Genomic DNA, 27,611 nt, shown 5'->3' on the forward strand with positions numbered 1-27,611 from the left:
GTTAAAATTACTGATCATCTGTCATTATACTAAGTCATATATAATCCTGTAATTAATTCTATTCAATATAATGAATTAGAAAGTTATATTTGATAACTAAGAGGCTCATGTTAGAATTTATCAACACTAAAACAGTCCGAATTATGATGATGGTATGGCATATAGTTTCTACTACTACATCAATGAAGTAATTGTTATTTGTATTATATTGACTTATACTGTCTAGGTGGCTTTTTCAGTTGGGGAAGTTAAAAACTAAAACTAAATAAATAAAATGACATGATACTTGTGGCACAAAACAAAAAAAGTTCACGTTAACAGTTAAGATGGCAGCTTATACCTGTAACCCTAACACTGGATACTGAGACAGGGTTGCTGGGACTTCCTCATCAGCCTGGTCCACAGTTTGAGACTCTGTGTTGAAAAGCACCCCTTCCCCCACCTCCAACAACAGTAACAGTAACGTATGCTGAAAGACATCCATGTTCTAGTATTTGCCCCAAGAGCAGAAGAGAGACTCAGACAAAGGAGAGGACCTGGGGAGTCCCTGTGATACGGGCACTGGTCTGTCTACTCTTCAGAGAGCGCTGTCATGAGTCTTTGTGTTACCATAATAGTATGTGTATATTGGGTGTTTTATATAAACACACAGCCAACATGTAAATATTAAATGTGTTTTGGGGGAAAACCTATATTTATTAGAATTGGAAAGTTCTTATTGCTAATGTTTTTAAGACGGACCAAGGACAGTTCTCCCAAAACAGAAGGACGACTCACTTTGTGTCACCATAGGGATTCCCAGGGGACCAAGGACACCCAGGACTGAAAGGAAGCAAAGGTGAAACACCCCTACCCTGGGGGCAAGTGGGTGACCCAGGCGATCCTGGGCTCAGAGGCCTGCCAGGGAGAAAGGGCTTCGATGGAATCCCTGGAAGACCAGGAGCTAAAGGACTGCCAGGACCTAGAGGTGAACCGGTTCGTATTCAGAATTTTTTTCTTACATGTTCACTCTGTAGTAAAACGCTCACAAACTAGGAGATAATGTGATCACCAAAAAGTACATAGTTCTTCAATTTAGCCACAAAACAAGCATCAAAATAGCAATAATAACCCAAGCAAATATTCATAGCATTTTGACACAATAAATACTCTCCTTTCAATGGCTCAGCCCAACTGAAACTCTACACTGATAATGACTCTGGTTCACACCCTATATCTCAACATAGATCTAATTCACCTGTAGAAAAGCACCAAAACCTGGGAATAAGACATGGCTCCATTGGCAGAGTCCTTCCAAGCACAGAGGAAGCTCTAGATCTAATCCTCAACACAGAATAAATGGGGCGTGATTGCACATATCTGTAATCCAAGCTAGAAGTCAGAGCAGAAGTTCAAGGTCATTCTTAGCTATGTAGAAAGTTCTAGGCCAATATGGGCTATGTGAGATATATCCTTAAAAGAGGGGGCAGGGCTATAAAGAAAAAGGGAAAAGAAAAGAAGAGAAAATAACTAGCAAGGGAAATTTTTAGTAAACATTCTGGGTTTGTTCTTACTATTCTAAGTAAATGCATAAAAGATACAATATTATCTGAGTGGTGATGGCACATGTCTTTAATCCCAGCACGCAGAAGGCAGATGAAGACAGATCTCTGTGAGTCTGAGGCCAGCATGGTCTACAAAACAAGTTTCACAACAGCTAGGGCCTGTCTCCAAAAAACAAAAAGCAAAACAATCAAAAATAGGATACACAATTTAAGGATATATTAGTCAAATGAAGAGATAAAATGTTTAAAACATTTCTGTTCATGTAAATGTTATTCTTTTCATGAGTTAGAATTTCTCACGCATTCAACTGAATCAGAGTGACACATCATGGGTTCACAATATACCTGTGAAAAATTTGCCCAAATTAATCTACAAAATGCCAACTTTCCCACTTTTCCAAAGGGTTAATCAGATTGACCCAATAAAAAGGATCTCATGTGGGACAGTTTGGGGACGTTTGAAGATTCTCTCTCTCTCTCTCTCTCTCTCTCACACACACACACACACACACACACACACACACACACACACACTCATTTATTAAAAGATTCTCTAACAAGGTGAATTTGACTCCTCCCGGAAGTAGATGTGGTAGGCAACGTTTCCTGGTGCATCTATGAGACCAGGAAGTCTCAGACAACCTCACTGGGCTAACATGTGGGCTAATACTAAATCTGTGGTAAGGAGATACTGAACTCGGGCACTACCAAACATGTTTGTGTTGTCACAGGCCCTGAGTGGAAGCAAAGGGGACCAGGGACCTCCAGGGGCTCCTGGATCACCTGGGCCTCCAGGACCTGCAGGACCAGCTGGACCACCAGACTATGGACCTCAAGGAGAAACAGGTCCAAAAGGGACACAAGGAGTTCCTGGAGCCCCGGGACCACCTGGAGAAGCCGGTTGGTTAGTTTTTTTTCAAGTCTTGCTTTTCTGTGAAGTAGGGGATTTGTGCCTGACAAATATGTCTCCTTAGAGATTGGGAAAAGACAAATAAAGACATGACAGAGAAAATCCATGTCAGCTCATCCGGAACTTCCTGTAATCATCAGTCACTTGGGGGATGCCAAAAGCAAAAGATAAATAGCTAAATAGATTAAGTTAAATTGACCCGAAGAAGTGTCTTCCCTTGGATCTGTGACTCCAGGTTACAAACAGAACTTCAAAATAGCTAAGTTAGATGAAAAATCACTGATAATAGTTTTAAAGCCCAAGTGACTCTTAGGACCTACGGACGCTGGAAATAATTCTCTGTCCAGGAGAAATGGGTCTTTATTGTGGGGCGTTTCAACAAGAAATGCCTGTGCAGTCACTTATCACTTCTACAATCACTTTAAAAGTGGTTGCTAGGACACCCATGCTGTCCAAATCATCATAGTATATTCTCTATACAAAGATTTTAGTACCACGCCAGTGTTCATATATTTCATCAAGTGAATACATATTTTTATCCACATGTGTGTAAAATTTATTGTATGGGGTTTTTTGTCTTGTTTTGCTTTTTGTTTTTTGCTTTTTTACTTTGGAGGCTGTTGTTCTCATCCAGGGAATTAGCACACACACTGTGTGGAAGTCCAAACATAGCCTATCAGTGGATTTTTACGTGGCCCAAAAGTTAAGAATGGTTAGTACATTTTTTTAATAATTGTAAAAATTTTAACAACATTCTGTTACACATAAAATATTTTCAAATCCAAATGACAGTGTCCATGCATGAGATTATTGGAATTTAGCCACACTTCTGTGTTCTCTATGGTTACTGCACAATGACAGAGTTATGTAGTTGTAACAAATCCAAACTACAAGACCTAAATTATTATCTGTCTGAACCTTTATGTAGTTTATTGGCTCTTGCTTAATCTTTCATCCAACCCTCTTATGTTCTTTCTAAATATGAGTATCATAAATTAAGGAGCTCATTATTATAAAGTATGTTATCATAAAGTATATTATCAAATCATGTACTGGGGTCATATGTTTTTCATTATTTTTTTAAGAGGAAGAACTTTTTATTCCCACTTGAAAAGTATTATAAACAGAGCTGTGTTTTTTGTTGTTTTGTTTTAGGACATTTTAAATTGCTTAACTCTTCATTATTTTAAAAAATTAATTTATTTAAAAGCTTTTTTAAAATTTTACATACCAACCACAGTTCCCCCTCCCTTCCCTCCTCCTGCCCCTCCTCACCTTCCCCCCACCCAATCCCCCATACACTTCTCATAAAGGTAAGGCCTCCCATGGAGAGTCAACAAAGTCTGACATATCAAGTTAAGGCAGGACCAAGCCCAAGGTTCTTCAGTATTATTAATGTACAACTGTGAGAAGGTTCATCGCAAACATGGTTTAACATTGGCCACTATGTTCAGAACATTGCCTTGAATTTATCGGCTAGGTAATCACATTTCCACATTGACAAATAAGGAATTTCTCTCAAAGAGGTTAATAAATGTGTCCAAGCACATGGAGCTTGCAAACAACGTGCCAAGCTTCAAACTGGAACCCATATGCTGAGTCACACTCTATGTTTTGCTCAATACACCACATAGCTTCCCATGAATACCAGCCATCCAATAAGCTGGTACCCTACCACCACTCTTCTTCATTCCCAGTATCAATTTCTAGGTTAAGCAAGCTTTCATTCAATAGACCAGCCTGCTGAGCTATTTAAAATAATAATAATTTATTTTTATTTTGTTTGCATTGGTATTTTGCCTGCATGCATCTCTATGAGAGGGTGTCAGATCTTGGAGTGACAGACAGTTGTTAGCTACCATGTGGGTGCTGGGAATTGAATCAGAGGCCCCTGGAAGAACAGTCAATGCTCTTAACTAATCTCTCCAGCACCCCCCCACACACACACACAATTGCTGGGTTATTAAGTAAAGCAAAACTTAGACAAATGCCAATAAATATTTGCAGATCAATTAGAAAAGTTTTTGCAGACTGGTTACCCCTAAACTACTTCTGAAATCCATAGAAACAGGGATTGGCTTTATTTTCCTTGGGATGTATTTATGATTCCCTCATAATAGTTACCACTGTTGTAAAAACGTACTTTAATACACAACCTAATATTACAATCATGTTTTTTTTCTTAAGGTCTTAAAGGAGAACCTGGCACATCAACACCGGTTCCAGGTCCCCCAGGACCTCCAGGGCATCCTGGTCAGGCTGGCCGACGAGGTCTACCTGGTGTGTACCCCTCTTGCCAAATATAGTCCATGACATCAGGTGGCACCCTCACTTTCCTGAGAAAATACTACTCCTGTTAGAAGGAAAAATTACACTTGTTGGGTCTGAAAGAGAACACCAGTGGGAATCATTCTGAAAAGGCCACTGGCAGGGGGCTTTCTGCTCCCTTGGGGCTCCTGATGCAACAGTTCCAAAAGAGAACAGATACAGTTGCCTGCAGAGGTTATAGAGCAGAATGATCCAGATGGCTTCTGGTGGGAGAGCAAGCAACACCTTCCCCCAGGGATCATGGTGTTTCCTGCAGCAATCTCATTTTGAAACTAAGTATCTTTGCTAAAGTGGTTTGAAATTGAATTTTGATCTTTCAGAGGAGGACATATAGGTCAAGATATTTAGGATCTTCTTAAAGAATGAAGTGGTGTGTGTGTGTTATTGTTGTTGTTGTTGCTGCTGCTGCTGCTGCTGTTGCTGTTGCTGTTGTTGTTGTTTTGAGACAGATTTCTCTGTGTAAAGGCCTAGTTGTCCTGGAACTCACATTGTAGACCAGGCTGGCATGAACTCACAGATATCCTGCCTCTAACTTCTGAGTGCTGTGATTTAAAGCCCTGCGCCACCACTGCCTGGCTAAGTCACATTTAAAAAGTTTGTAGCAGCTCCTAACCTCTAGTCCACTGGATAAGAGTGGGAATAACAGCTGAGATTATGTTAAAAATATTTCACAATTTCCAGAAAGCACTGGGAGGACACAGAGAACACAGGCATTCCTTTTGGGAAACAAATGAGGGGAAGTTACTACTGCTCATGTGTGTGTTTTTCAGGGTTGCCTGGACCTATGGGAAAATGTGATCCTGGTCTTCCCGGACCTGATGGAGAACCAGGGATCCCAGGAGCTGGATTTCCTGGGCCTCCAGGACCTAAGGGTAAATAAAAACTGTAGAATATAAGTTTCACTGTGGATATATTGAAGCTATAACCATGGGTAGTAAATGAAACAGGAAATACCTATGATGTACTGCCCAAACAAAGCTTTGCAAAACTCATCAGAAGCCTTAGGACAATATTAGGTGAAAAGAGAATTCACAAGGATTCATGCAATGCCATCTCAACCATACTATTTCTTTGTCCATTTTAACTTATTTTGTGCATCATCAAGAACAGAGAGTGCATGTGGAAGTTAGAGGACAATTGCCAGACTCCATTCTCTCTTTCTACTATGTGGGTTCCAGGGGTCGAACTCAGGTCATCAGTTATATGCTGAACCATTGCACAGGCCCACCAATCATAATTCTTTAAAAGCACAGACAATAAAAACTCTGAAAGGTAATTCACCAAAATGCTAACAGCAATTCTTTATGTCTGTAAGAAATTTTATTTAATCCTGTCCTTCTTAGATTTATACAACTTCTTGAGTTCATACATTTTTTAAAATAAGAATTGAACTATTAAATCATAAATTGATCTGGGGCTATCATACAGCAGTGAGTGTGTGATTAGCATGGATGAGGTGCTGGGTTTATTCCATCGAATCAAACAAAACAAAACAAAACACTAGGCTTCCCCGTGAGCATCAATATAATTACAGTAGCTAATTTGCTTTAGGAAAAGATGACAGGGGTTGGAGAGACAGCTGGACAGGTAAGAGTATAAATTGCTCTTACAGAGAACTGGAGTTTGATACCCAGAAGCTGTGTCAGGCACCTCACACTTGCCTGTAACTCTAGCTCCAGGAGGAACCTGGTGTCTCTGGTGTCTGTGTGTGTTAGCACTCATATTCACACAAGCACACATACATATACATAATCTTAAGATGGTAAAATATGTCTTTTGACAAGAAAAAAAAGACAGATTCTGTTTTCATCAAAACAGAAACACCCCTAAAATTCCAGATGTTTATATTGAATAATAATTTGAGCTGCTGCTCTGATAAGGACATCAAGTAAAATCATGGCCAGGATCCATAAAACAAAACAAACAAGTAAACAAACAAAACAAAAATCTGTCAGGCTCTCGACTGAAGTGTAGGCTCTATGATGTCTTCGTGTTTGTTTCACAATTGCCTAAATTGATTATTAAAAATACAATCGTTTTTGATATTTTACCTCTTGTTAATAAGTCATTGTTGACTATTGCACATCAGTGCTACCCAAGTAAGGGAATAGTTAGTAAATGAAAATGCAATCCCAAATCTAAGGTCATGGGTTTCTTCCTTTATGAAGCCGCGGAGCCTGGCCGTATTTTGCCTAGTCCTTCCTGGACTCTTCCACTAATAATTCCAATGCTAATTTTGAAACTCTAGATTCACTCTCTGAATAAATGGAGCAAACTATGGGAAGAGCTAGAGGACCACAGGGTTGTCTTGTAGATATATATCTGTAAGGCCAGGCTCCATAATCTGTATTTTGATTAGTTGAGCTTTAAAGTCTTTTTTTTTTTTTTAACTTTTATTGTAACAATTTTCAGGGCCAATGCAATTCGACTTGGAACTCAGTTTTTTGTTTATATTTTTTTTGAACTTCTAGTTTATCAGTTGTTTTATCATCATCCAAAAGTTGATACCTACATCTCACTACCTGGATGCCTCATAAATGTATTTGATAAAGGAAATATTGCTCATAAGCTTTCTATGAGACTAATCTCTAATGATTATTGATTTTGTTTTGTGCTTTCTTTAGGTGATCAAGGTTTCCCAGGAACAAAAGGATCACCTGGTTGTCCTGGGGAAATTGGAAAGCCAGGCCGTCCTGGAGAGCCAGGCCACCCAGGAGCCAAGGTGTGCAATGACAAAAACATAGACTGATTTCAGGGAGGGGCAATCATAACCAGAAGTTGCAATGTCCTTATCAGAGAAGACACTTGGAGTTTAGAAATTGTCAGTATATTTATAGATAAAGATACGGATTTTTCAGAATATTTGTAGATATTAATTTTTTAAGTTGCTGTGGATACTTGGATTTCTATTCCATTATTAATGACATCATGAACACTCAGTGTGTATAGGGGGCACTCACGTTCTCTTCAGTGGGTGTGGACTGCAAATCCTGAAGCAGCATTTTGTGGCAAGGTCATTGTCTAAAGTTGAAAGGGAAATCTATCTATGCAAACCAGTTCTGAGCACCCCTGGCAAGCGGAACTGAGAGGTACTGCATTGGGAACACTGACCTAATGTCTCTGCTACAGGGAGAAGCAGGACTAGGCATGCCTGGGGAACCAGGAAAACGCGGCTTCCCAGGAGAAAGAGGCGATTCTGGGGAAAATGGAGAAATTGGACTCCCTGGGCTTCCAGGCCTCCCTGGATCTCCAGGAAAAGAAGGGCTTGATGGGCCTCCAGGTACAATACCAAATGGGATTACCTTTCTCTTCAGTGAGAACCACTGTAGGTGCCCTAGGGTCTAAGCACTTCCATTTTGGCGAATAAATCAGTAAAAGGGCCTAGCTCTTTAAATTCTGTGTGGCTGTTCTATATTCCTTCTTTCCTTCCTTCTTCTTACCTGAGTGTCTTCTATAGGAGCATGTTGATGGTATTAATTTAGGTGTGGTTTGGGAAGGTGAAGTTACACAAAGATGAGTAGACAGCAATGCTGAAAACTTGAGCTTCAGCACCTGATCAAACACCTGGATTCTCTATTTCACAGGAGACTCAGGACAGCCTGGACCACCTGGAGTAAAAGGGCCTCCAGGGAGGTGCACACAGGGACCCAAGGGTGTCCAAGGACTTCCGGGATTAAATGGATTGAAAGGGCAACCAGGTAGGAGAAACTGAGAAGCAGGTGATATGGCTTCTGGCTCTGTCCTTTGCTGTTTAATATGGAAACTGTCCAGCAACAAGTCCTGACTGCTGCTCAGCAAGGCATGTTCTTTTAGAAATGTAATCCTGGCTTTTATGGATATTTCGAATAGCAGTGTGTACTGGTTATATGAAGAAACTCAAACTTGACATAGTGAGTTGATTTGTTCCTTTTATGTAAGGAAGTATGAACAGGTTAGATAAATAAAGATAGATTGGCAAGTAGAGGAGTCATTAATATATATTCATATACATAAACTTTCAATCAATATTTTTACTTTTAAAACTTACATAAAGCAAATAGTAACTTTATGATGATTAAATCACAGAATATGTACACAGAGCTACCTACTTAGCTATAAACTGAAATGTGTAGTTGATTATGTCATGAGCAACATGAAGCCAATATTTATGAAAATAAACCCAAGTGAGTAAAGCTGCATGACCCAGTTACTGTGAAACATGCTCTACCTACTTGGACCTTTTCAAACAGATCTGGTAATGGTTCCTAGAAAAAGTTCTTTAGAATTCCATTAGTGTCTGTAGACTAGCATTCTGCTTATCTATTGCAGATAAATTCTTGGCCAACACCTTAATCATTATGGTGGCACGATTGTTTGCCGAAGCATATGGGAGTTCACTTCTAGGGAGCTGCTATGTAGGTCTAAGGTGAAAGACTGGGAAACAACATAAAGCACAGTCCCAGAATGCACCTGTAGCACTCAGGAATAGACATGTGCACACTCTCCCTTCATCGCTGCATGGTCCCCAAAATGGATAACATTAGCGCAATGGGGACTGAGAACTTTCAGGGGAAGGCAATAAACAAACACATTGATAAGTGTGCCGTCTACCCAACATCACGTAGCTGCACAAGCAACACTGAAATAATTTCTGAGTTGGTAGGGAAAGTGTTTGTTGAGTCACTCAGTCATCTATTCATCTGTAGGTAGAAGAGGTGATGCGGGGCCAAAGGGAGACCCTGGCATCCCAGGCTTGGACAGGTCAGGAGTTCCTGGAGAACCTGGACCGCCGGGAATGCCGGGTCACCCAGGTGAGATGGGACCACCTGGCCAGAAAGGATATCCAGGAACTTCAGGACCCCCAGGCCCACCAGGTATTCTTTGTGCCATTGTCTTCTAAGTCTCCTTCATGTGTTTCCCTTCATGTGATTCTGTACACTGTAAGCTTTTTCTTTCCACTAGTATATTTCTTTCTCCTAAATCCTTTTAAGAGGGAAGACTCAAGGGATAGGAGGATAGAAACACTGCATTTTATAATTACCCAAGATATGGTTATTTTTGCTGTGGAGTAATTTTGCATATTATAAGATAGCAACTAGAATTTGGTCAGTTCTCTTGTGATGACTCAATCCTGTTTGAGCCAATGCTGGCCCTGTAGAGAACAGGCTAGAATGAGTGCTCCTATAGTGTTTCCTAGAAGGGTTTATGAAGAATTGCTATCCCTTGACCACTTGGTAGAGTTCGCCTGCAAAGTCATCTGGGTCTGGACTCTTTTTTTTTTTTTTTTTGTGGAAAGATGTGCAATTACCAGTTTGGGATCTAGAGAGAACACTCCGCAGTTAATGTTTTACCATGTGACTCACGTCAGGTAGCCCCAGGGGGATCTGCCATCCTCTTTTAGCCTCTTCATGCACCCATACATATTATTTTCAGTTCAATGTATATTCACAATGATTAGAAACAGTTCTAGTTGGTTTTCTATTAACTTTGTAAGTCCATTTGGGTTCTGTGTTGCTCTAGAAATTTGCCCATTTTATCTAAGTCATCTACAGTGTGGTCACAGAACTGTTCATAATATTATATCTTCCTAACTAGTTTTTAATTTGTTGTTGTTTTACTATTCCTTCATTTGTAAAGAACATTCTGTGTCCTCATGACATGAGGACATCACTGATCTCCCCTCCAAGGAGGAGACCAAAATAAACTGACACATTATGCTTTGGTTCCCATTACTGAGCTCCTCTCTTGTCCCAGCTCTGTTCTTGGCAGTAGATTCACATCTCCAATAATAGGAGAGCAATAAGAACTACATTTAAAAACCAACTTCAGGATGAATAAAAGCAAAAATTAATGGCATACGTAAAGGAAAATGTCAGAATAAAACCTTATCACTTAGTGTGCTACTTTAAACAAGTGAAGAAAAAAAACTAATTTCTCTCAGTACTATGAGAGAATAAAATGAAAGATATACTGGGAAGAAGATAAGATGACAAATGAACCAGGGGTTCAGGGCACTCTGCTGTCAACCATGGTGTCATTTGCTGCAATGACACAGACAGACGACTGTTTAAAATACACTGACCCATCTCTTACACAAACTTGGGTATCTTCCTATTTACAAAAACCATCCAGTCCCAACTTCTCTATCTAAATTATATTATTTTCTGTAATATTTTGCTTTTCATATTCATGGAGTGCTTTGTGTTAATTTTTTCCCCCAGGCAAGAAAGGAGAGGTTGGGATGATGGGCTATCCTGGAACCATTGGTCCACCAGGACCTCCTGGGGAACTAGGTTCACAGGGGCAGAGAGGTGAGTGATGGCGTCTTCCTCAATGACATGAGGTATGGATAGTGTTCACTTACTTAGTCGCAAAATAAATGGCATTTGTTCTTTAAGAAAAATTAGTTGTGAGTGAAGAATATGTTTGATTTTTCTGTGCTCTGTACTGCCTTCTCCCGTTTGAATGGATCTTACTTTTGCCCCGCAAATGTGCACCGTCTTTGTTAAGCAGCTGTGTGTTTGGAAACACCAGTAAGTTCTCGGCACTGTTCATACGTTTTTCTGTTTTACTATGTACTCTGCTAAACATCGGTTTCTAATGCACTCCTTATGAGATGGGGTTATTCTTTCTGACAGGCAGCCTTGGAATCCCAGGAGTAAAGGGGGAAAGAGGACGCCCGGGAGCCAAAGGTGAACGAGGAGAAAAGGGAATTCCCGGACTTTCCCAAATCCAACACTTAAAGGGGGAAAAAGGAGAACCCGGGCTCAAAGGTAAGGAATTTCTGTGTTTAGAGTTGGCTGGTTCTGAGACTAAGAAACCACCCGAGCAAGCCCCTTAGTTAACAAGTGAGGACTGTGTTGAGTCACCTGCTCGGTCGTACAGCCATTTGGAAGCTGACATGAACAATACTATGTTGCTCACTGAATGAATTCATAGTTATTACTAAATTAGTTTTACACTCTGGTCTGCTGTATCTAAATGCATACTAGTTGATTTTTTTTTAATCATATGCCTCAAAGTCCAGTTTTTTTTTTTTTGAGAAGTATATGAAAATAAGACATCTATATCTCTGACCAACACAGCAATGTTCACTGCATCCCTATTCATGATACCACAATTACAGGACCAACCTAGGAGCCCTTCAACAGAGGAATGGACATAGAAAAAGTGATGTATGCACACAGTGCAGTTATTTTCAGAAAAAGGAGGAAGAACAAAGTTAGGACATTTGCAGGAAAATGGATGGGAACAGTGATAGCTACAGTGAGTTAATTCAGTCTCAGACAAATACCATACATTTTCTCTCATGTGTGGGTCCTAGAGTTTAAACTTATAAACACTATCATGTAGTGCATATGAAATGAGAAAGTACATGCAAAACAATCTAAGGAAACAGAGAACTAAAGGGGAAGGTGTAGTGGAGTCAGGAGGGGAATCTGTCCAAAGTAATTTATATTCTTGCATGAAAATGGCCTTATGTAAGTCATAACAAAATAAATAATACCATTTTCTTTTTAAAAATTCTCTCTGAGGCACCCAGATGACCAGATTTAAGCAGGATTATGAGCTTAAAGGTAACCTAGGCTACAAAAGTAAGATCTTGTCTCAAAAAAATAAATAAATAAAAACTAAGTAACAGCAACAAAAGCAGTGTTTCTGGTGGAAAGGGATACATCTGCTGCAAATTCTACTTTATTTTCTAACTATCAGGATATATTTTTTCTGTCTACATCAAATAACATCTCGCCTTTAAAATCTTTGGAAAATAAAAGTAAGAAAAAATATGTTATCCTAAACTTTAATCTTTTAGCATACTGTTACTTGTCAGGTGTAGCTATTGGGCTAAAAGTCAAATCCACTCAAATTCTTTCAAATTACCTGGGTAGCTTTTACAGCAGTTTTATGTCATACTATTATATAACTGGTATAAAGGCAAATCCAAAGCAGGCTCAAATCTAGTCTTCTTGATCAGATTGGATCTCAAGCAACTGTAGACAGAATTTCTAGAGCAAACATTTCCTTTGCAGCTAAATTCTCAGAAGAAAAAAAAACAAACAAAAAATACAAAAACATAAACAAACAAAACCACCATGTCTTGCAGAGCCTAATTATAGTGGAGAGAATTGTGATGTGTTTGAGAAATGAGATGGCCATCAGGAATATTGGTATACTTGGCACATGAGCATTTATAGGCTAAGAGAATCTCTGCTTTGAAAAGTCTGCATGGAGCCAGGATTTTGGTAGTAGTGCCACACCTTTAATCCAAATACTCAAGAGTACAAGCTGCTACACCTCTGAGTTCAAGGCTAGCCTGATCTACACAGCAAGTTCCTGGCCAGCCAAGGCTGCATAGTGAGACCCTGTCTCAAAACAAACACAAATTCTGCATAGCCCATGCTAGAGAGACTGAATAGAGATTCTCTCCAGGCATGCCAAAGAGCTTTCTGGAATTTACATATGACATACTCTGAAGAAAGACCAAAGCCAAGCACTTCACTAACAGAGAAAAGTGAATGTTATTTGGTATAAAATAAATTTATAGGAGGTACTTAATTTTGATAAGGAAATCTAGAAAGTGGTCATTATCATTTATTTAAGCAAAGTGGTAAGTTGTATGTTGTCACAGCATTTTTGACACATAGCTGAGGATCACAGATTCAATAACAACAAAAGGGAACATGATCTAAGCCTCTCTATTATCTGCATGATCCGGTTTTTTTCTGTTTTTTAAAAGTATGGTTTTTGAGACAGGATCTCATTATGTAGCACATAGTGGACTTGAATTCATTATGTAGCCAGGCTGTTCTCAATGCAAGATTCCCCTGACTTAAACCTCTTCAGTGCTGGGGGGGGGCATGACACACATCCTTTTTTAAAACACAGAGATATTAACTCAAAATATGGAAGAGACATAAAGGGCACAAATCAGTAGTGACTGTCATTACTTTGATGAGTCTCCATGGGAAATAGACATATCTCAAAAAAAAAAAAAAAAAAAAAAAAAAAAAAAAACCATGGCCAATGTAAGGCATAAATGAGAAATATTATACTACTTAACCAAGGCCTATGTATCATTATGTTATTATGTTCAGGCACTACTGTATGCCTAATAAATGTCAACTCAGCCTCATGGTTAAGCCAAGGAGGAGAATCCAGTGGATAAGATCTCATGGCTGAGAAATCAGCTAGTCCTTGCTAATCTCATTTCACTCATAGGACATGAGAGGTCAAGTCCTTTACCCAGTGTGCTTATCCAATGTCACTGTGAGAAAAAGCAGCTGGTTCCAAAGGTCATACCTGTTCTTTTGATATGTTGCCGTGTGTCTAGTCCATGAATGCTGGAAAGATAAGGGATGCAGAAAACTCAGCAAATGCAATAGTCAAAAGAGCCTCTGTTATGAGTAGGTTCTCCTGCCAGCCTGGTCCCTCAGCCACACCAGCCCCAAATAACACACAGAGATTCTGTATTAGATTTAATGCTGTTGGCCAATTATTAGCATTACTTATTAGATAGCTCTGACTTAAATATTAACCCATTTCTATCAATCTAAGTATCTCCACATGGTCTGGTCTTATCTTACCAGAGAGAGGATCCAGAGTTCTACCCTATTGGTCCTACATGTTGATACTCCTTCCTACTTCTTCCTCTCTCTCCTCCTTGTCTCCTAGTCCTACCTACCTTGCTTTTCTATTGGCCAACAGTGTTTTATTCATTAACCAATAGGAGAAACATATTTACAGAATGACATCTCCCATCAAGCCTCCATGAATAAGGCGTTGTGAGTAGGATTGAGACAAGCAAGTGACAGTTGGCTCCAAGGCTTTCTGAGGCTCCCAGTTCCAGCGGAAAACCTCCTGGCAGTTGGTGGTCATTGGAGGAGGGAGAGTGTTCTAGTTTGCTATGACCAAAGACAACTTGGGAAGGAAAGGACTTATTTTGCTTACACTTCCAGGTCACAATCCAACATCAAGGGAAGTTAGAGCAGGAACTCAAGAAACTGAATCAGAAACCATAAAGAAATGATGGTTACTGGCTCCTCTCTGGCTTGCTCAGTTATTTTTCTTACACAACCCAGGCTGGCATGTCTAGGAATGGTTACTCACAATAGGCTGGGCACTCCCACCTCAACCACAATCTCTGACAGCCATGGCCACAGACCAACCTGGTCAAGGCAATTCTTTAGTTGAGGTTCTCCCTTCCCAGGTGACTCTAGGTTGTATCAAATTAACAATACCAGGACAGAAGGCAAGTTATGCTTTTTGTTTGGATTTTGTTTTCAGTAGTATGGCTCATGATAGTTTGCCCATGTTCCAGGGGATGGAACCATACACTCATGCATATACAGACAGGACTAATTAGAACAAAGGGAGTATTTTAAAAGGAGGAAGAAGGGGGGGAGAACAGGAAGTTGGAAGAGGGATATGGAGTGAAGGGTGTTATCAAGAGGTGTTGAAGTAAGAGAAAGGGGATGGATAATGAGTTTTAGAAAGAATTCAACCTCCTTATAATGTATACACATCTTATCTCCAGTCACAAGCCATGTATGTATTACTTTTTAATGCTTCTGTGTTAGTCATTTTATAATGTCCTGAATACATAGGTATAACTTATGGGTCACAATGAAACTTACTGTTTAGTTGGGGGAAAGAAACATTAGTGGAACCTAAACACTGTTTCAATCCAAGTAGTAAATGTTAGGCTTTGTGGGCCATATGAGGTCTCTCTTGTACACTTTTCTTTGGGCTTTGTTTGCTTTTATGACCCTATAACTATTTACATTATTACAGTTTGACAAACCATCCTTTGCTTTCCAGCCATACAAAATCAAAATCTTGCCAGGGCCTGCAAGATGACTCCATGGGTAAAAGTGCTTGTCATGTCAACCTGAAGACCTCCCGAACCCACAGAAAGGTGGAAAAAGCCCCAACTCTAGAAAACTTTCCTCTGACCTCCAGACACAGGCAATAACACAGTCACGCCCACATACGTTTATCATAAACACACGTGCACACACAGAGAGACACACAATGGTAATAAATAAAATGTCATGAATGAAAAAAATAAAATCAAGCTACACAGGGCATGCAGCCAAGAATAAAAGGATCCACTGAACAATATACATTCTTAGATGATGATAAATGGGAAACCAGAGGCGCAGACAATCTAACCCTTTTATAATTCCTCTCTTTGCCTAAGCTATTGTCTAGCCTGGAAATCCTGTCTCATTCCATGCCCTCTTCATCCAATTAGCTACATATCTTCAAGGCTGAACCACAAAGCAGATCCTCTTCCAGAAACCATCCCTTGTGTCACCTATGAAACCCAGCTGTATTACAGAACTTACCTCACTGGGTGGCAATTGTTTCTTGCTTGGCTGTCTCCTCGATTTAGCTCTGAAAACTTGGGAAGAAGAACATGCGTTATTTTTATTTCCAGAAAACAACACCAGACCTGTCCTGTCTGTTAATTGGACTCTTAATCCATATGTAAATAATGTATAAACAGGAAAAGGCATAAAGCCAGGCCAAAAATAGACTGTAGAATGTTCCATGCAAGTTGATAATTGACTGCTGATAAAAGAGTATGGGTGAATATAAATTAGCAGGAGAATAAATTGATCAAAGTTTTAGGGGTGGAAGAGTGTCTTGGAATGTTAGTGATCTTCCTACTCATGCATAATGACATTCAAATCCCAATTGCTGATTGACAGTATGAGTCAAGACAGGGTCTTTGACCTACCCAATGCCTAAAACTTCTTAACAAATGGATTGAGAGTAGAATTGTTTATATAAGAATTGTGTAGTATACTATTTGGCTATACAAAATATAGAGATATTTTACAGTATCTTATGGTTGTTATGGGATTGAACATAGGGCCTCACAGTTGCCATGGAAGGGCTCTACCACTGAACTACACTCCAACCTTTTAGTTGTTACTTGAATGCATCTCATGATGGCAGTTGCCATTGTTGGTTGAGAACTGATTCATACCAGACACTATGCTAATGATTTCTACATCTTAGTTTATTCCATTCCTCTAGGGAGGGGAGGGGACAGAAACCAACATCTCCCCATGCTCTTGATAAATGTGTCATGTTGTATTTTGACAATAGCCTATCAATTCAGATCAGGGTGTGAATGAGTCTGATGTATTTCAGTTTGTTTCAGTGCCGGTGGAACCCAGAGCCTCAAGAATTTTACACATATGCTTTATAACTGACTTGTTTCTTTAAAATCTGGTCTTTAACTTTAGGATTTGTAGGAAATCCGGGTGAAAAAGGAAACAGAGGAATTCCAGGGTTACCAGGTCTGAAAGGCCTCGAGGGATTGCCTGGGCTACCAGGACCTCCAGGTATGGCGAACTCGTCAATAGAAACATTATACTTAAGCGGACTTGAACCTAAATGTAATGAAATGTACTTCTAGATTTATTAGGTCAAACATAAACGCTGTCCCAAAAGTGTTCGAGAAGAAAGTTGTTCTAAATCAAACCAAAGGAAAGGTGTTTAGTAGTTGGCATCTATTGACTAAGATATAGCCTACACGTGGTTGCAATTTTATTCTCCAAGTTTTATTTTTAACATGCCAGAGATAAAATTTAATGCTCTAGTCATTTTCCCTTTTGCATCTTCCTTTGGTAAACAACTTATGGGGTTTGCAAAGTAATTTTAAGCTATTAGGCTCATACCTTCAGCAACCCCAATAGCAAAATGGCTGAGATGGCAATTAACCCTCAGTTCGCTATTTTTTTTTTTTTTTTTTTTTTTTTTTTTTTTTTTTTTGCTGACATCAGTACTAGGAAGGCTTTGAGCAGGCCTAATAATAGGACTCTCACTTTAATCCAGTTTTCCACATTCTAAGTCCCCAGACCTAGGGTGAGCCCTAGCTGAAGGTAAAGGGACAGTTAACCCCTAACCAGCTAGCCTAGGATTTCCATACTTATCTACCCATGGGAACAGTGGCTTCCCAGCTAATGTTATCATCCTGTTATTACATGCCCTCAAGCTAACAAATCAGAACTGTAGGTTTTTCTGTGTCTCGGATTATTGTGGGTTTTTTTGTTTAATAGAAAGTTCTGTAGTTATCTACTCATGCAAGCAGAAGATATGTGTTGAACATGGCCCAGGAACTGGGTCATGTGACTATTTATTCTCAAGGCCCTAGAGGAGATATGGGACGCAGTGGGAATCCCGGAGGACCAGGACCAGGCGGCATGCCAGGAAGCATGGGGAACATGGGTGTGCCAGGTAATGCTATGATCCTGCTATTATGAGCCACTGAGCTCATGACAAGTCAGACTTTCTGCCTTTCAGATTGTTTTGCTTTGTTCATTTAAAAGAAAGTTTATGTCACTAAGCACTGCTTTTAGACAAAGGTTCTGTGTGCAACTAGAATATGAGTGGTAACCAGCTACATATGTTGCATAAAAATCATACATTGTGTAGCTCATTATTGTGAAAAAACATCTTCTTGGAGAATTGCTTCATACAAGCATCCTTCAAGATGCTTCAAGATCCTTCCTTCACTTGTCTTACTCGGTATCTGTCCTCCTTTCAGGCCCTAAGGGGAATAAAGGAACTTTGGGACTGCCAGGTCTTGCTGGAAGACCAGGACATCCAGGGAGTCATGGTCCCCAAGGGGATAAGGGGGAACAAGGTCATGCAGAAGGTGCAAGGCCGGGACTCCCGGGACCTAAGGTATGTAGACCACTGAAATAGTTACATTTTAACAAGGATGGAGAGCCTTAAAATATCAACAAAGACCAGATTAACTATAAGCAGGGAAAAAAAGCCTAAGCAATTTCTATACAGTTGGGCAGCTAAGTTTTTGTTTGCAACTGAGCCTGTTGCAATGCTCTTGGGAAATTTCTCTGTCCCTGCAGTTTAAGTGTGCCTCCAGCAGGGGGCAGTGGTGACAGTCCCACACAAATTGACAGGGTAGGGTTTCTTTTTTTTTTTTTTTTTTTTTTTATTTAATTTTATATAACAAAGTCCAATTAAATGAAAACAAACATTTATACACAATATTTGGGAATTTGGGCGTCGTTCTTTCCAAACTACTTCCTGCTGGTAAGGAGCGCTGTCTTGGGGGATTCGAAGAAGATTCAGATATCCTAGCTGTAGTCTGTAGGGCTGTTTTGTCCAGCTGTTTGGAATGTAGGATCAGCTTGTACTCTGTTTCAGGCGGTCTGGCGTGATCAAACCACATTAGTCTGGAAGGAATCCACATCTTTTCATTTTTTGTGGAAACAAAAATAGAAATACTTTTCCCCAGTAACTTGTTCTTCAACTGAGGTCTGGGGGACTTGTCCCTTCCCAGTTCTGTGAGGGACTTTATATGAATCTCTTAGAATACAACTTGTATCCTAGTTCCTCTGGTGATGTGAATTATAGGCTGGTGATCATTTGCTCTAGTTCTAAAATCCATATATGAGTGAGTACATACTGTGTTTCTCTTTTTGTGACTGGGTTACCTCATTCAGGACAGGGTAGGGTTTCTTTCCTCTGGGTACAAACCATGGATTTATCTCATAGAAAGTTTTTGTTCTTGCTGTTGTTCATGCAGAACTTTTCCATTCTACGTGCAAAATCTTTGTCTCATTAAGATATGATAAAAGCCATAGGATAAAATAACTTTACAGCACCATGAAAAAAAAAAAACAAGTCTTGAGAGGCCTGTATGTATCCCTGTGTTACAAGATTTTTAAATGTTTTCACTTCATTACACAGAGTGCTTTTGCCTTGTTGCTGCGGTCCTCCTCAGAACTTGTGTTCCATTAGACTGAGGTTGGCTATCCAAAACACTTCACACGTGTGGCAGCAACTGGATGTCTGAGTGGGGTTTGGTTGCTCTTTAGGTTTTATTTCCATCCAACCTTGCTTTCTGCTCTTAACAGTGAGAGTCAGAGCTGCACTAGTATAGAGTCTTTAGCAGACATTCCAGGAAGCAGAGCTTTTAAACATGGGATTCGTGGACCTCCCCTGGAGAACTCTGCAGCATCCCAAGGGATCCACTAATCTCCTAAATTGGATGTGAAGTCCTCAGGCGCATGTTCTTGTAAAGGGAACAGATATTTCTTTTTTGTTGGCTATACAAGGGTTTATGGACCCAGAGCATAAAGTTGTTGCCTCAGAAATCATCTCTTTTGAGACAGCAGACTAACACTTCCTCTCATAGCTGTAATCCCAATACCTGGGGGATGAAGACAGGATACACAGTAGTGAACTTTGCCAGTGACTACACAAGTCGGAGGTCAGTCCCAGCTGCATGAGACCCTATCTCAAGACAGCAACAAAAACCTTTGCTATCATCATTTCCATCCTCTGCGGTAGTCATCGTCAAAATGAAAAGGAGAAAAGCTAGAAACTGAAAAGACTAAGAAAACAAGCTTTCGGCATTTGAAACACAATTTACCCCTTGTTTTGACTGGTTTTCATAAAAACCATGGAAACACCTTCCATTGGGGTGTTTTCTCAGAAAGCAATCCTATTTAATTGAATTCTTGCTCGGCTCCCTACCAACCCTGTCTAGATTCAGGTTTTGGGAGGCAATAACCACACGAAATCTTCAGGGCTCTCAGTTGGCTACAGGCTGCTTTTTATCAGGTTGTGGAGTCATGGTAAGAAGATAATATATTCTAGTCAGCCATGATGGAAATTTTGTAAGTTACCATTAACCATACACGTTCTGAATTATCATTAATCTGAGACACAGATATAATGAATATTACATCAGTGACAGGATTTTTTACATAGACCCAGTGCTGCCCTGACCCTATCTTGGCTAAATGTTCTACTATTGTTCTCTTGAGACCCTTCCAGAGTCCTTAAAAACAGGGAGGTGAATTTTCATTTTGCATTTGGCCTCACAAAATGTGCAGCTAACATATCCCCATATATTTCAGGGTACTGGCCTGTAGCAGGAACTCAATAGGGATGAATAAGTGAATAAACAGGTTTTACTTATTCCTAACCACATACCCTGCTTATGTGAGAAATTTAAAGGTGTTTGGTTCAATTGAAGGGTGATCCAGGACTGCCAGGTGACAAAGGAAAGAAAGGAGAGAGAGGCCTACCTGGGCCACCTGGACAGTCGGGGCCTGCTGGACCTGATGGAACCCTTGGGAACCCTGGGAGTCCTGGCTACCCAGGTGAGCCCCGGCTTCACAGTTCGGAACGGTGGGAGCAGTGTGTAGACGATGGCCCTTACCTTTTAGAAGCGTCTTTGTAAACAGAAAGCTAAAACTTGGGGTGTACATGCTACAATTGTTTGGATTGTTTTGATTGAGCTTTGAATTTCAAATTCTATGGCACTAAAAAAAAATAGTTAATCAGAAGCAGCCTCATTTTACTGTTTCGGGGACAGAAATCCAAACACCTGCTCTTGTAATCAAAACAGCTGAAGTTCTGCCTCAACAAGTTCAGTGAAGATGAAATGGTACTTAGGTTAGAATAAGAAAGCTAGGGTTCATAATGCATGCATAGACTGGGTGACTTAAGCGTCTGGAAGCCAGGACTCTGAGACCAAAGTTCTGGTAAGGCTGGTTCTTGTGAGACCTCTGGGCTTGGCCAGAGCCACCTCTTCCAGTCTCCCCTTGCTTTTTCATCCTGATCTCTTACAAAGATGCCACGAGTGTTGGGCAAGAATCCTCACTTGCGTTTAACTTTTTAAAGATCACATTGTGTATTTATGTATTACATGTGAGTGTGGTGTATGTATACTGTAGGATGCTTGTAGAAGTCAGAGGACAACTTGCAAGAAGAACTTGTGGGAATCAGTGCACTCCTTCCACCACATGGATCCTGGAGATTGAACTCAGGTTGTTGGGCTTGGCTGCAAGCATCACTACCCACTTAGCTATCTTGTCAGCCCCAATGTTTAAAAGCCACGTTGCTAAACACAATGGCATTCTGAAGTACTGGGGGTTAGGACTTCAATGTATAAATGTGGGAGAAACATAATTCCACCTGTAGTGCTATTTTAAATCTTTATTTTTTCCTGGCACATTTCTGGTCTGGACATTGATGTCCATGTTACCTTATAACAAGTTCTTGTTTTGTTTTATTAAAAACAAATTGCTCAGCTGGAAATGAAGCTTGGTAGTGCACTGTTTTTCTCATACATGTAAGGTCTTAGGTTCAGGTTCCAGCCCTGGGAAGAGGAGGGAAATATGGGAAGAAAAAGACATTTATTAAATGAATCTGAAAAACAAACACAACATTTGCTGAACTGTTTGGTTACAGCTTCAGACCTACATAAAGAAGGAGTTTAACTGAAGTTTCAAACGCTGAGGGATTCAATAAATTTGTAGTTACCTCTTGACCTTAGCAATACATCAGATATTGAACACTTTGTGTTGGAATCAAATTCCATGTTGTCAGGCTTAGCTGAAAGCGCCTTTGCCCACTGAGTTATCTTGCAAGCAACCACATTAGTAAATACAATGGCATTCTGATGTGTTGGGCGTTGGGACTTCAACTTATGAAGGGAATTACACCAGTGTGATTTCTGTGAGAAATGCCTTTTTGGTCTGAGGTGACCTGTCAGGAATTTCCCTGATTTAACTGCCACTTATGTCTTTGTCTCTCTCCCCTCTCTCTGGATCTTTAGGGAATCCGGGTCCTGGTGGTGATTTGGGTCTGAAAGGAAAGAAAGGCTTCCCCGGCTCTCCAGGAAGCACTGGCCTTCCAGGTTTCATTTTAAAACTTATTCTTCCCCTTAGTCTGAAGAAAACACACTTCCTTCTCAAGGCTGGAGTGTCTAAGCTCACTGTACCCACAGAATGCAGAACAGTGGGGTCCCTAACCCTGTCTATGTAACTGAAGTATCTGTTGGTATAAAATACCACATGGTCATCTCATGAGCGTATTAATCTAGGCATTTTTTGTCTTTATGCAGTTCCACATAACTATGGTTCTGAAAACTCAGTACCTTTGGCACTTTCCACCTACCTCCCCCGTTCACAGTGGGCCACAGGAGGAAAGAGGGACTGTCTTTGAATGGCATGCTTTGGGATTCTGTTTATTTCAGGCCCTCCAGGACTCCCAGGACCTCCTGGGCCAATGGGTGTGAGAGGTAACCAAGGGCATGATGGAATTCCTGGTCCACCTGGGGAAAAGGGAGAAACAGGTACAGCTTCCTAAAAAAATAAAATTACTTGGTGAGCATATGTGTATTGTATGTGTATGTATGTGTATATGTATGTATGTGTGTGTGTGTGTATTGTATGTGTGAGCATGTGTATTGTGTGTGTGTGTGTGTGAGCATGTGTATTGTGTGTGTGTGTGTATGAGTGTATGTATGTATGTGTGTGTGTATGTGTGTGTATGTGTATTTGTATGTGTATGGGTTCATTTGTGCTATAATTCTTGTGTAGTCATCAAGAAGATGAACTGCAGGAGTAGATTCTCCCTTGCCCTACATGGGTCCTGGGGAATTAGAGTCAGGTCTGAGCAGCATGAGCCCTTTCCCACAGAGCTACCTCACTGGCTCTTACTTTTAATATTTGATCCACTAGTTTATTAATAGCATTTTAATTCCATGTGGCTCTAACTGTTCCCTACTGATAGAACTGATGGTCCCTAAAACAGTCTCAGTGTGTACCAATTGTACTTCATATATAAGATGTACTGAGATTAACTGAATATTAATATGTCATAATTACCTCTTACAGGCTTGCTGGGTGCCTTTCCAGGCCCAGAAGGGAGCCCTGGTGTTCCAGGTAGGCAGTTCTTCCTGACCTTAAACTCCGTGTTTCCTAGATGAGAACCTAATTCCCTGTTTTTGACTTATCGAACAATGTAACTTGGCAAGTGAAAGATGCTTCAGTGGTGGTACTAAATATGTGTGGTCTTAATAGTTAATCACAACAAAGGACTGAATCCAAAGCTGTGACCTGGCTTTGGGGAATTTCCTTCTGTGAAAGTTTTTAAAGACAAAAAGAGTTCACATGCCCATGTTTTGCTGGTTTTGGTGTTTGGTTGTTTCGATGACTTGGCTCCTGAAAGGATGCAGGCAGACCTGGCTTCCCTGGGCGCATCCTTCCCAGTCGCTGAGATACAGTGGTAGTGCCACCCTTCCCCACTTTGTTTCCAGCCCCTGCACTGAGCTTGGGGTTCATGTTACTGTTTGGAAAGAGCTACTATGTTCCCTTCTGAGACATGATAACTTACCTAACATGTTCCTCAAAGTCTGTATTTTTTTTTAACAGACTAGACATGCCTTTCTCAAGTTAGTGTCATAGGATAAACATATTCTTTGAACCCTTTTCTATTTTGTAGAGAAAAGCCAAGAGAAACAGCATATTGTTTGGACCTTTCAATGAACCTTCTTCTTTTCAGGTGTCAAAGGAGACAAGGGAGCTCCAGGCTTGCCTGGCCTCTCTGGCAGGAAGGGCTCCATGGGAGATGTTGGACCTCGAGGACCCCCAGGCATCAGGGGACTCCCAGGACCACCAGGTCTACCTGGGGCACTTGTCCCTGGCCCAAAAGGAAACAGAGGTCTGCCTGGCCCAAGAGGAAATCCAGGTAGAGGGTTTCCTTTCACAAGTTGGAATGAAAGTCTCATTTGACATCAGAGGTGTTCTTCTCACATTAGCTCACAGCTACTTGTTTTGCTCCCTGTTTTCTTCATTCTACACATACCCCAGACTCTCACATCAGTAGGCTGGTGGTGGAGTTGAGGGACACAGATTTAATTAAAATCCTAAAAACAGAGACCTCTATTGTGGAGCCTATACCATGCATCGGGCTGGATGCTTCCCCACAGACCATCCTCAGGGGGCTATGGTTCCTCCCTGCTTCCCCACAGACTTCCCTGGCAGGTTCTTACTCCATCTTCACCACAGTGCCACCTCCCAGCAGCAAAGGAAAGAGTGTTTGAGGCAATAAAAAGGGGTAGGGCTTGTAATTCATTTAAAAGAATCCATGGCAGAGCTCTCCAGAACCCTTACTGTCAACTCTAATGGACTCTTTGTGAATCCAGGTAAACCAGGCCCCCGGGGACCTCCAGGACATATCGTAAAAGGCGTAAAAGGTGATAAAGGATATATGGGCCAACCTGGCCCCAAAGGTCTACCTGGAGATGTAGGCGGCATAGGCCCACCAGGTCACCCGGTGAGTGTGTGATGTTATTAGTACACTTCCAACTTACTGTTGTTACACTGCATCATATTGTGTGTGTCAGTTCTGGGCACACCTGCTCACTATTCATGAACTGTCCTGTTAACTCTGGTGAACCAACTGCCATGCATGACTGACTGCACTATTTGATGACACATCTGTGCAGTGATGAGATGCATCATCCAAGGTCCTACAGAGCCCAGGACAGCTCTTAAGGACTGCAAAGATTTCACCTGTACAAGGCCTTTAACACAGAGATCTATGGGGTATACACCTCTGATCCTTGCTTATTTAAACTGTGAGCCATTCCAGTGGGGGAAAAGTCTAAACACCTATTAGTTGACAATTGCCCCCAAATGATAGTCATTTTTGCCCTCTATTAATGTTTTCAGAATGACCTTTGCTATTCTGTAAATATTTCAATTTTCTCCTCACCACATGTCACCAATGCTTAAATGTAATTTCCACTTATCCCTCAGATTTTCTACTTGGTTCTGAAAGATGCAGTTTCTTTGTTCGTAAGCCTCACCTCTGCCCTGAATATACCCCAGTTAGACAGTATGTCCTTTTTAAATGAAGCCAGAAGTAGAAAATCTTTCATAAATAAGAGCTAAATCCCCCAGTGAGTGGCTAAGGGAAGGAAGTATCTCACTGGCCTGAACATTGATTGCCATTTTAGGACTTCAACTTCAGATCCCTGTGGGCCACACTGGTAATGAAATCCTGAGCTTAAGAGTCAGCGGGGTTCACAAGACTTTTCTTCATAAACTCCTACAAAGTTGCTGTAGGAAAAATCTGCCTTCCCAGTAAGAAATCACTCACACACACTTAGAGATTAATAAGGGAAAAGGCTTTTAATAGCATATGTTCTGTCCTTGTGAATACCCATGAGAAGCTCCGATATACACTTAGGATTGTGCATTTCACATACACAATCATCCACCCCACTCCAAAAAACAAACAATCAAACAAAAATCTCTTAGGTCATGGCTCCAGGTTACACTTTGAACAATTTAAACAGAGACCAGAGACTATGAATCTGGCCATTTAGGCAAATGAAAGATTTCCACAACAAATATCACTAGGATTATTTTTAAGCACACCAGTGTTGTACTTTTTTCCAAAATAGTTGCTACACACGTTCATCTTGGCCACCTGGCAGAATTAGGCTTTTCTCAAGAAGAGAACCAGGGACATTATGGCAGGCAAGGACTTAACACTGCTTGTGACCCCATGCTGTCCCCTTGCACATCCTGTTAGACTTAAACATCCTGTTCTTTGGTGAACATTACATCCTGGCATCATAAATCTTGCTTATCTCTAACAGACCTAGTTAGCTGCTTGTCTTTGGTGTAGTTTGGAGGCAGTACTCCCTTAGCCAAATTCTACTCTATGTGATTAACATTTCCTAAGCAAATATACTAGTAAATCCTTTACAACACCAATTCTATTGCTCCAAGTTTCTCCTACATTAGTGTTTCTTCCATATTCTCGTCTAGCTTTGTGCTGTTAGTATTTGAGAGGTACCTGCAGAACTCTTACACTTACCTCCAAGGATGCCATCCTGTTCTTGTAGGCCAACTCCTAAGCCTACAAGGCCTCTTATTTCTGAGTCTCTGAGACCTCAACCTCTACCACCTCTCCTGAATTCTATTAGTGACACATTCAGTAAGCACATTTCTGGTTTGTTTTGTTTTGTGTTTTGGTTTCTTGGAAAGAGGTGTTGAGTAGATAAGTGTGGCTCAATCCTTATTATGGAGTGTACGCCCTGTACCAGTCAATGCAGCCTAAGGTAAAGGAGACAGACACTGAGACATGTCATTTTCATGCTGTGTGCTATGAGGAAAGATGGACAGCTGAAGGAATACAGGAAGGACATCTAATTTCATGCGTGGAATGTGCTCAGGGCATGAGTCTGAAAAGATACACACCATTTATCCAGGAAAACAAGAAAAGCGGGAGTGGAGGCTGAGAGAAAAGGGGTTTTTCAGAGCTGAAAGACACTGTATGTGTTTGAGGGGCACATCTGGAGGCTGAGGTGGAAGGAGACCAGAGGGCTAAAAAGAGGCCAGGTCGTGACCGTCTCATTTACTAGACTAAGAAGCAATATGTTACAGCTGGAGAGATGGCTCCGTTGTTAAGAGCACCTGCCGTTCCTCCAGGGGACCTGGGTTCAGTTCCCAGTACCCACATCAGACAGCTCATAACCACCTTGACTTAGATAGGGTTTCTATTGCTGTGAAAAGACACTGTGACCATGGCAACTCTTATAGTTGAAATGGCTCACTTACAGTTTCAGAGGTTTAGCTCATTATCATCGCGGCGAGAAGCATGCAGGCAGACATGGAGCTGGGGAAGGAGCTGAGAGTTCTACATCTGGATACGCAGGCAGCAGGAGACTGCCCCACTAGGCCCAGCTTGAGCATATATGAGACCCCAGAGCCCACCACCACAGTGACACACTTCCTCCACCGAGGCCATACCTACCCCAACAAAGCCACATCCTAATAGTGCCACTCCCTATGGGCCAAGCTTTCAAACACATGAGTCTATGGGGACCATTCCTATTTAAATCACCACACACCTATAACTGCAGCTCCAAGTTATCCAGCACTTCTGGTGTCTGACAACACCTGAGTTCACACACACACACACACACACACACACACACACACACACACACTTTAAAATTAAACTTCAAAGAATAAATCCATCACTCCTTCATT

At 40.9% G+C, this 27,611-nt stretch overlaps 1 protein-coding gene across 1 annotated transcript in view; it reads left to right on the forward strand.

Annotated features, from left to right (window-relative positions):
* Positions 1-27,611, forward strand: part of Col4a3 (collagen type IV alpha 3 chain) — a 117,975-nt gene that overhangs the window by 76,474 nt on the left and 13,890 nt on the right. Inside the window, exons 25-43 of the mRNA XM_051190571.1 lie at positions 793-975; positions 2,276-2,444; positions 4,642-4,734; positions 5,553-5,654; positions 7,407-7,504; positions 7,912-8,062; positions 8,367-8,480; positions 9,468-9,635; positions 10,983-11,072; positions 11,400-11,534; positions 17,019-17,117; positions 17,923-18,012; positions 18,323-18,462; positions 20,789-20,915; positions 22,376-22,456; positions 22,796-22,894; positions 23,439-23,486; positions 24,106-24,291; positions 24,749-24,879. Coding sequence (XP_051046528.1) covers positions 793-975; positions 2,276-2,444; positions 4,642-4,734; positions 5,553-5,654; positions 7,407-7,504; positions 7,912-8,062; positions 8,367-8,480; positions 9,468-9,635; positions 10,983-11,072; positions 11,400-11,534; positions 17,019-17,117; positions 17,923-18,012; positions 18,323-18,462; positions 20,789-20,915; positions 22,376-22,456; positions 22,796-22,894; positions 23,439-23,486; positions 24,106-24,291; positions 24,749-24,879 — 2,304 coding nt within the window. The remainder of the gene's footprint in view (positions 1-792; positions 976-2,275; positions 2,445-4,641; positions 4,735-5,552; positions 5,655-7,406; positions 7,505-7,911; positions 8,063-8,366; positions 8,481-9,467; positions 9,636-10,982; positions 11,073-11,399; positions 11,535-17,018; positions 17,118-17,922; positions 18,013-18,322; positions 18,463-20,788; positions 20,916-22,375; positions 22,457-22,795; positions 22,895-23,438; positions 23,487-24,105; positions 24,292-24,748; positions 24,880-27,611) is intronic.

The sequence above is a fragment of the Phodopus roborovskii genome, unplaced genomic scaffold (genome assembly GCF_943737965.1).
Source record: "Phodopus roborovskii unplaced genomic scaffold, PHOROB, whole genome shotgun sequence".
NCBI classification, from domain to species: Eukaryota; Metazoa; Chordata; class Mammalia; order Rodentia; family Cricetidae; genus Phodopus; species Phodopus roborovskii.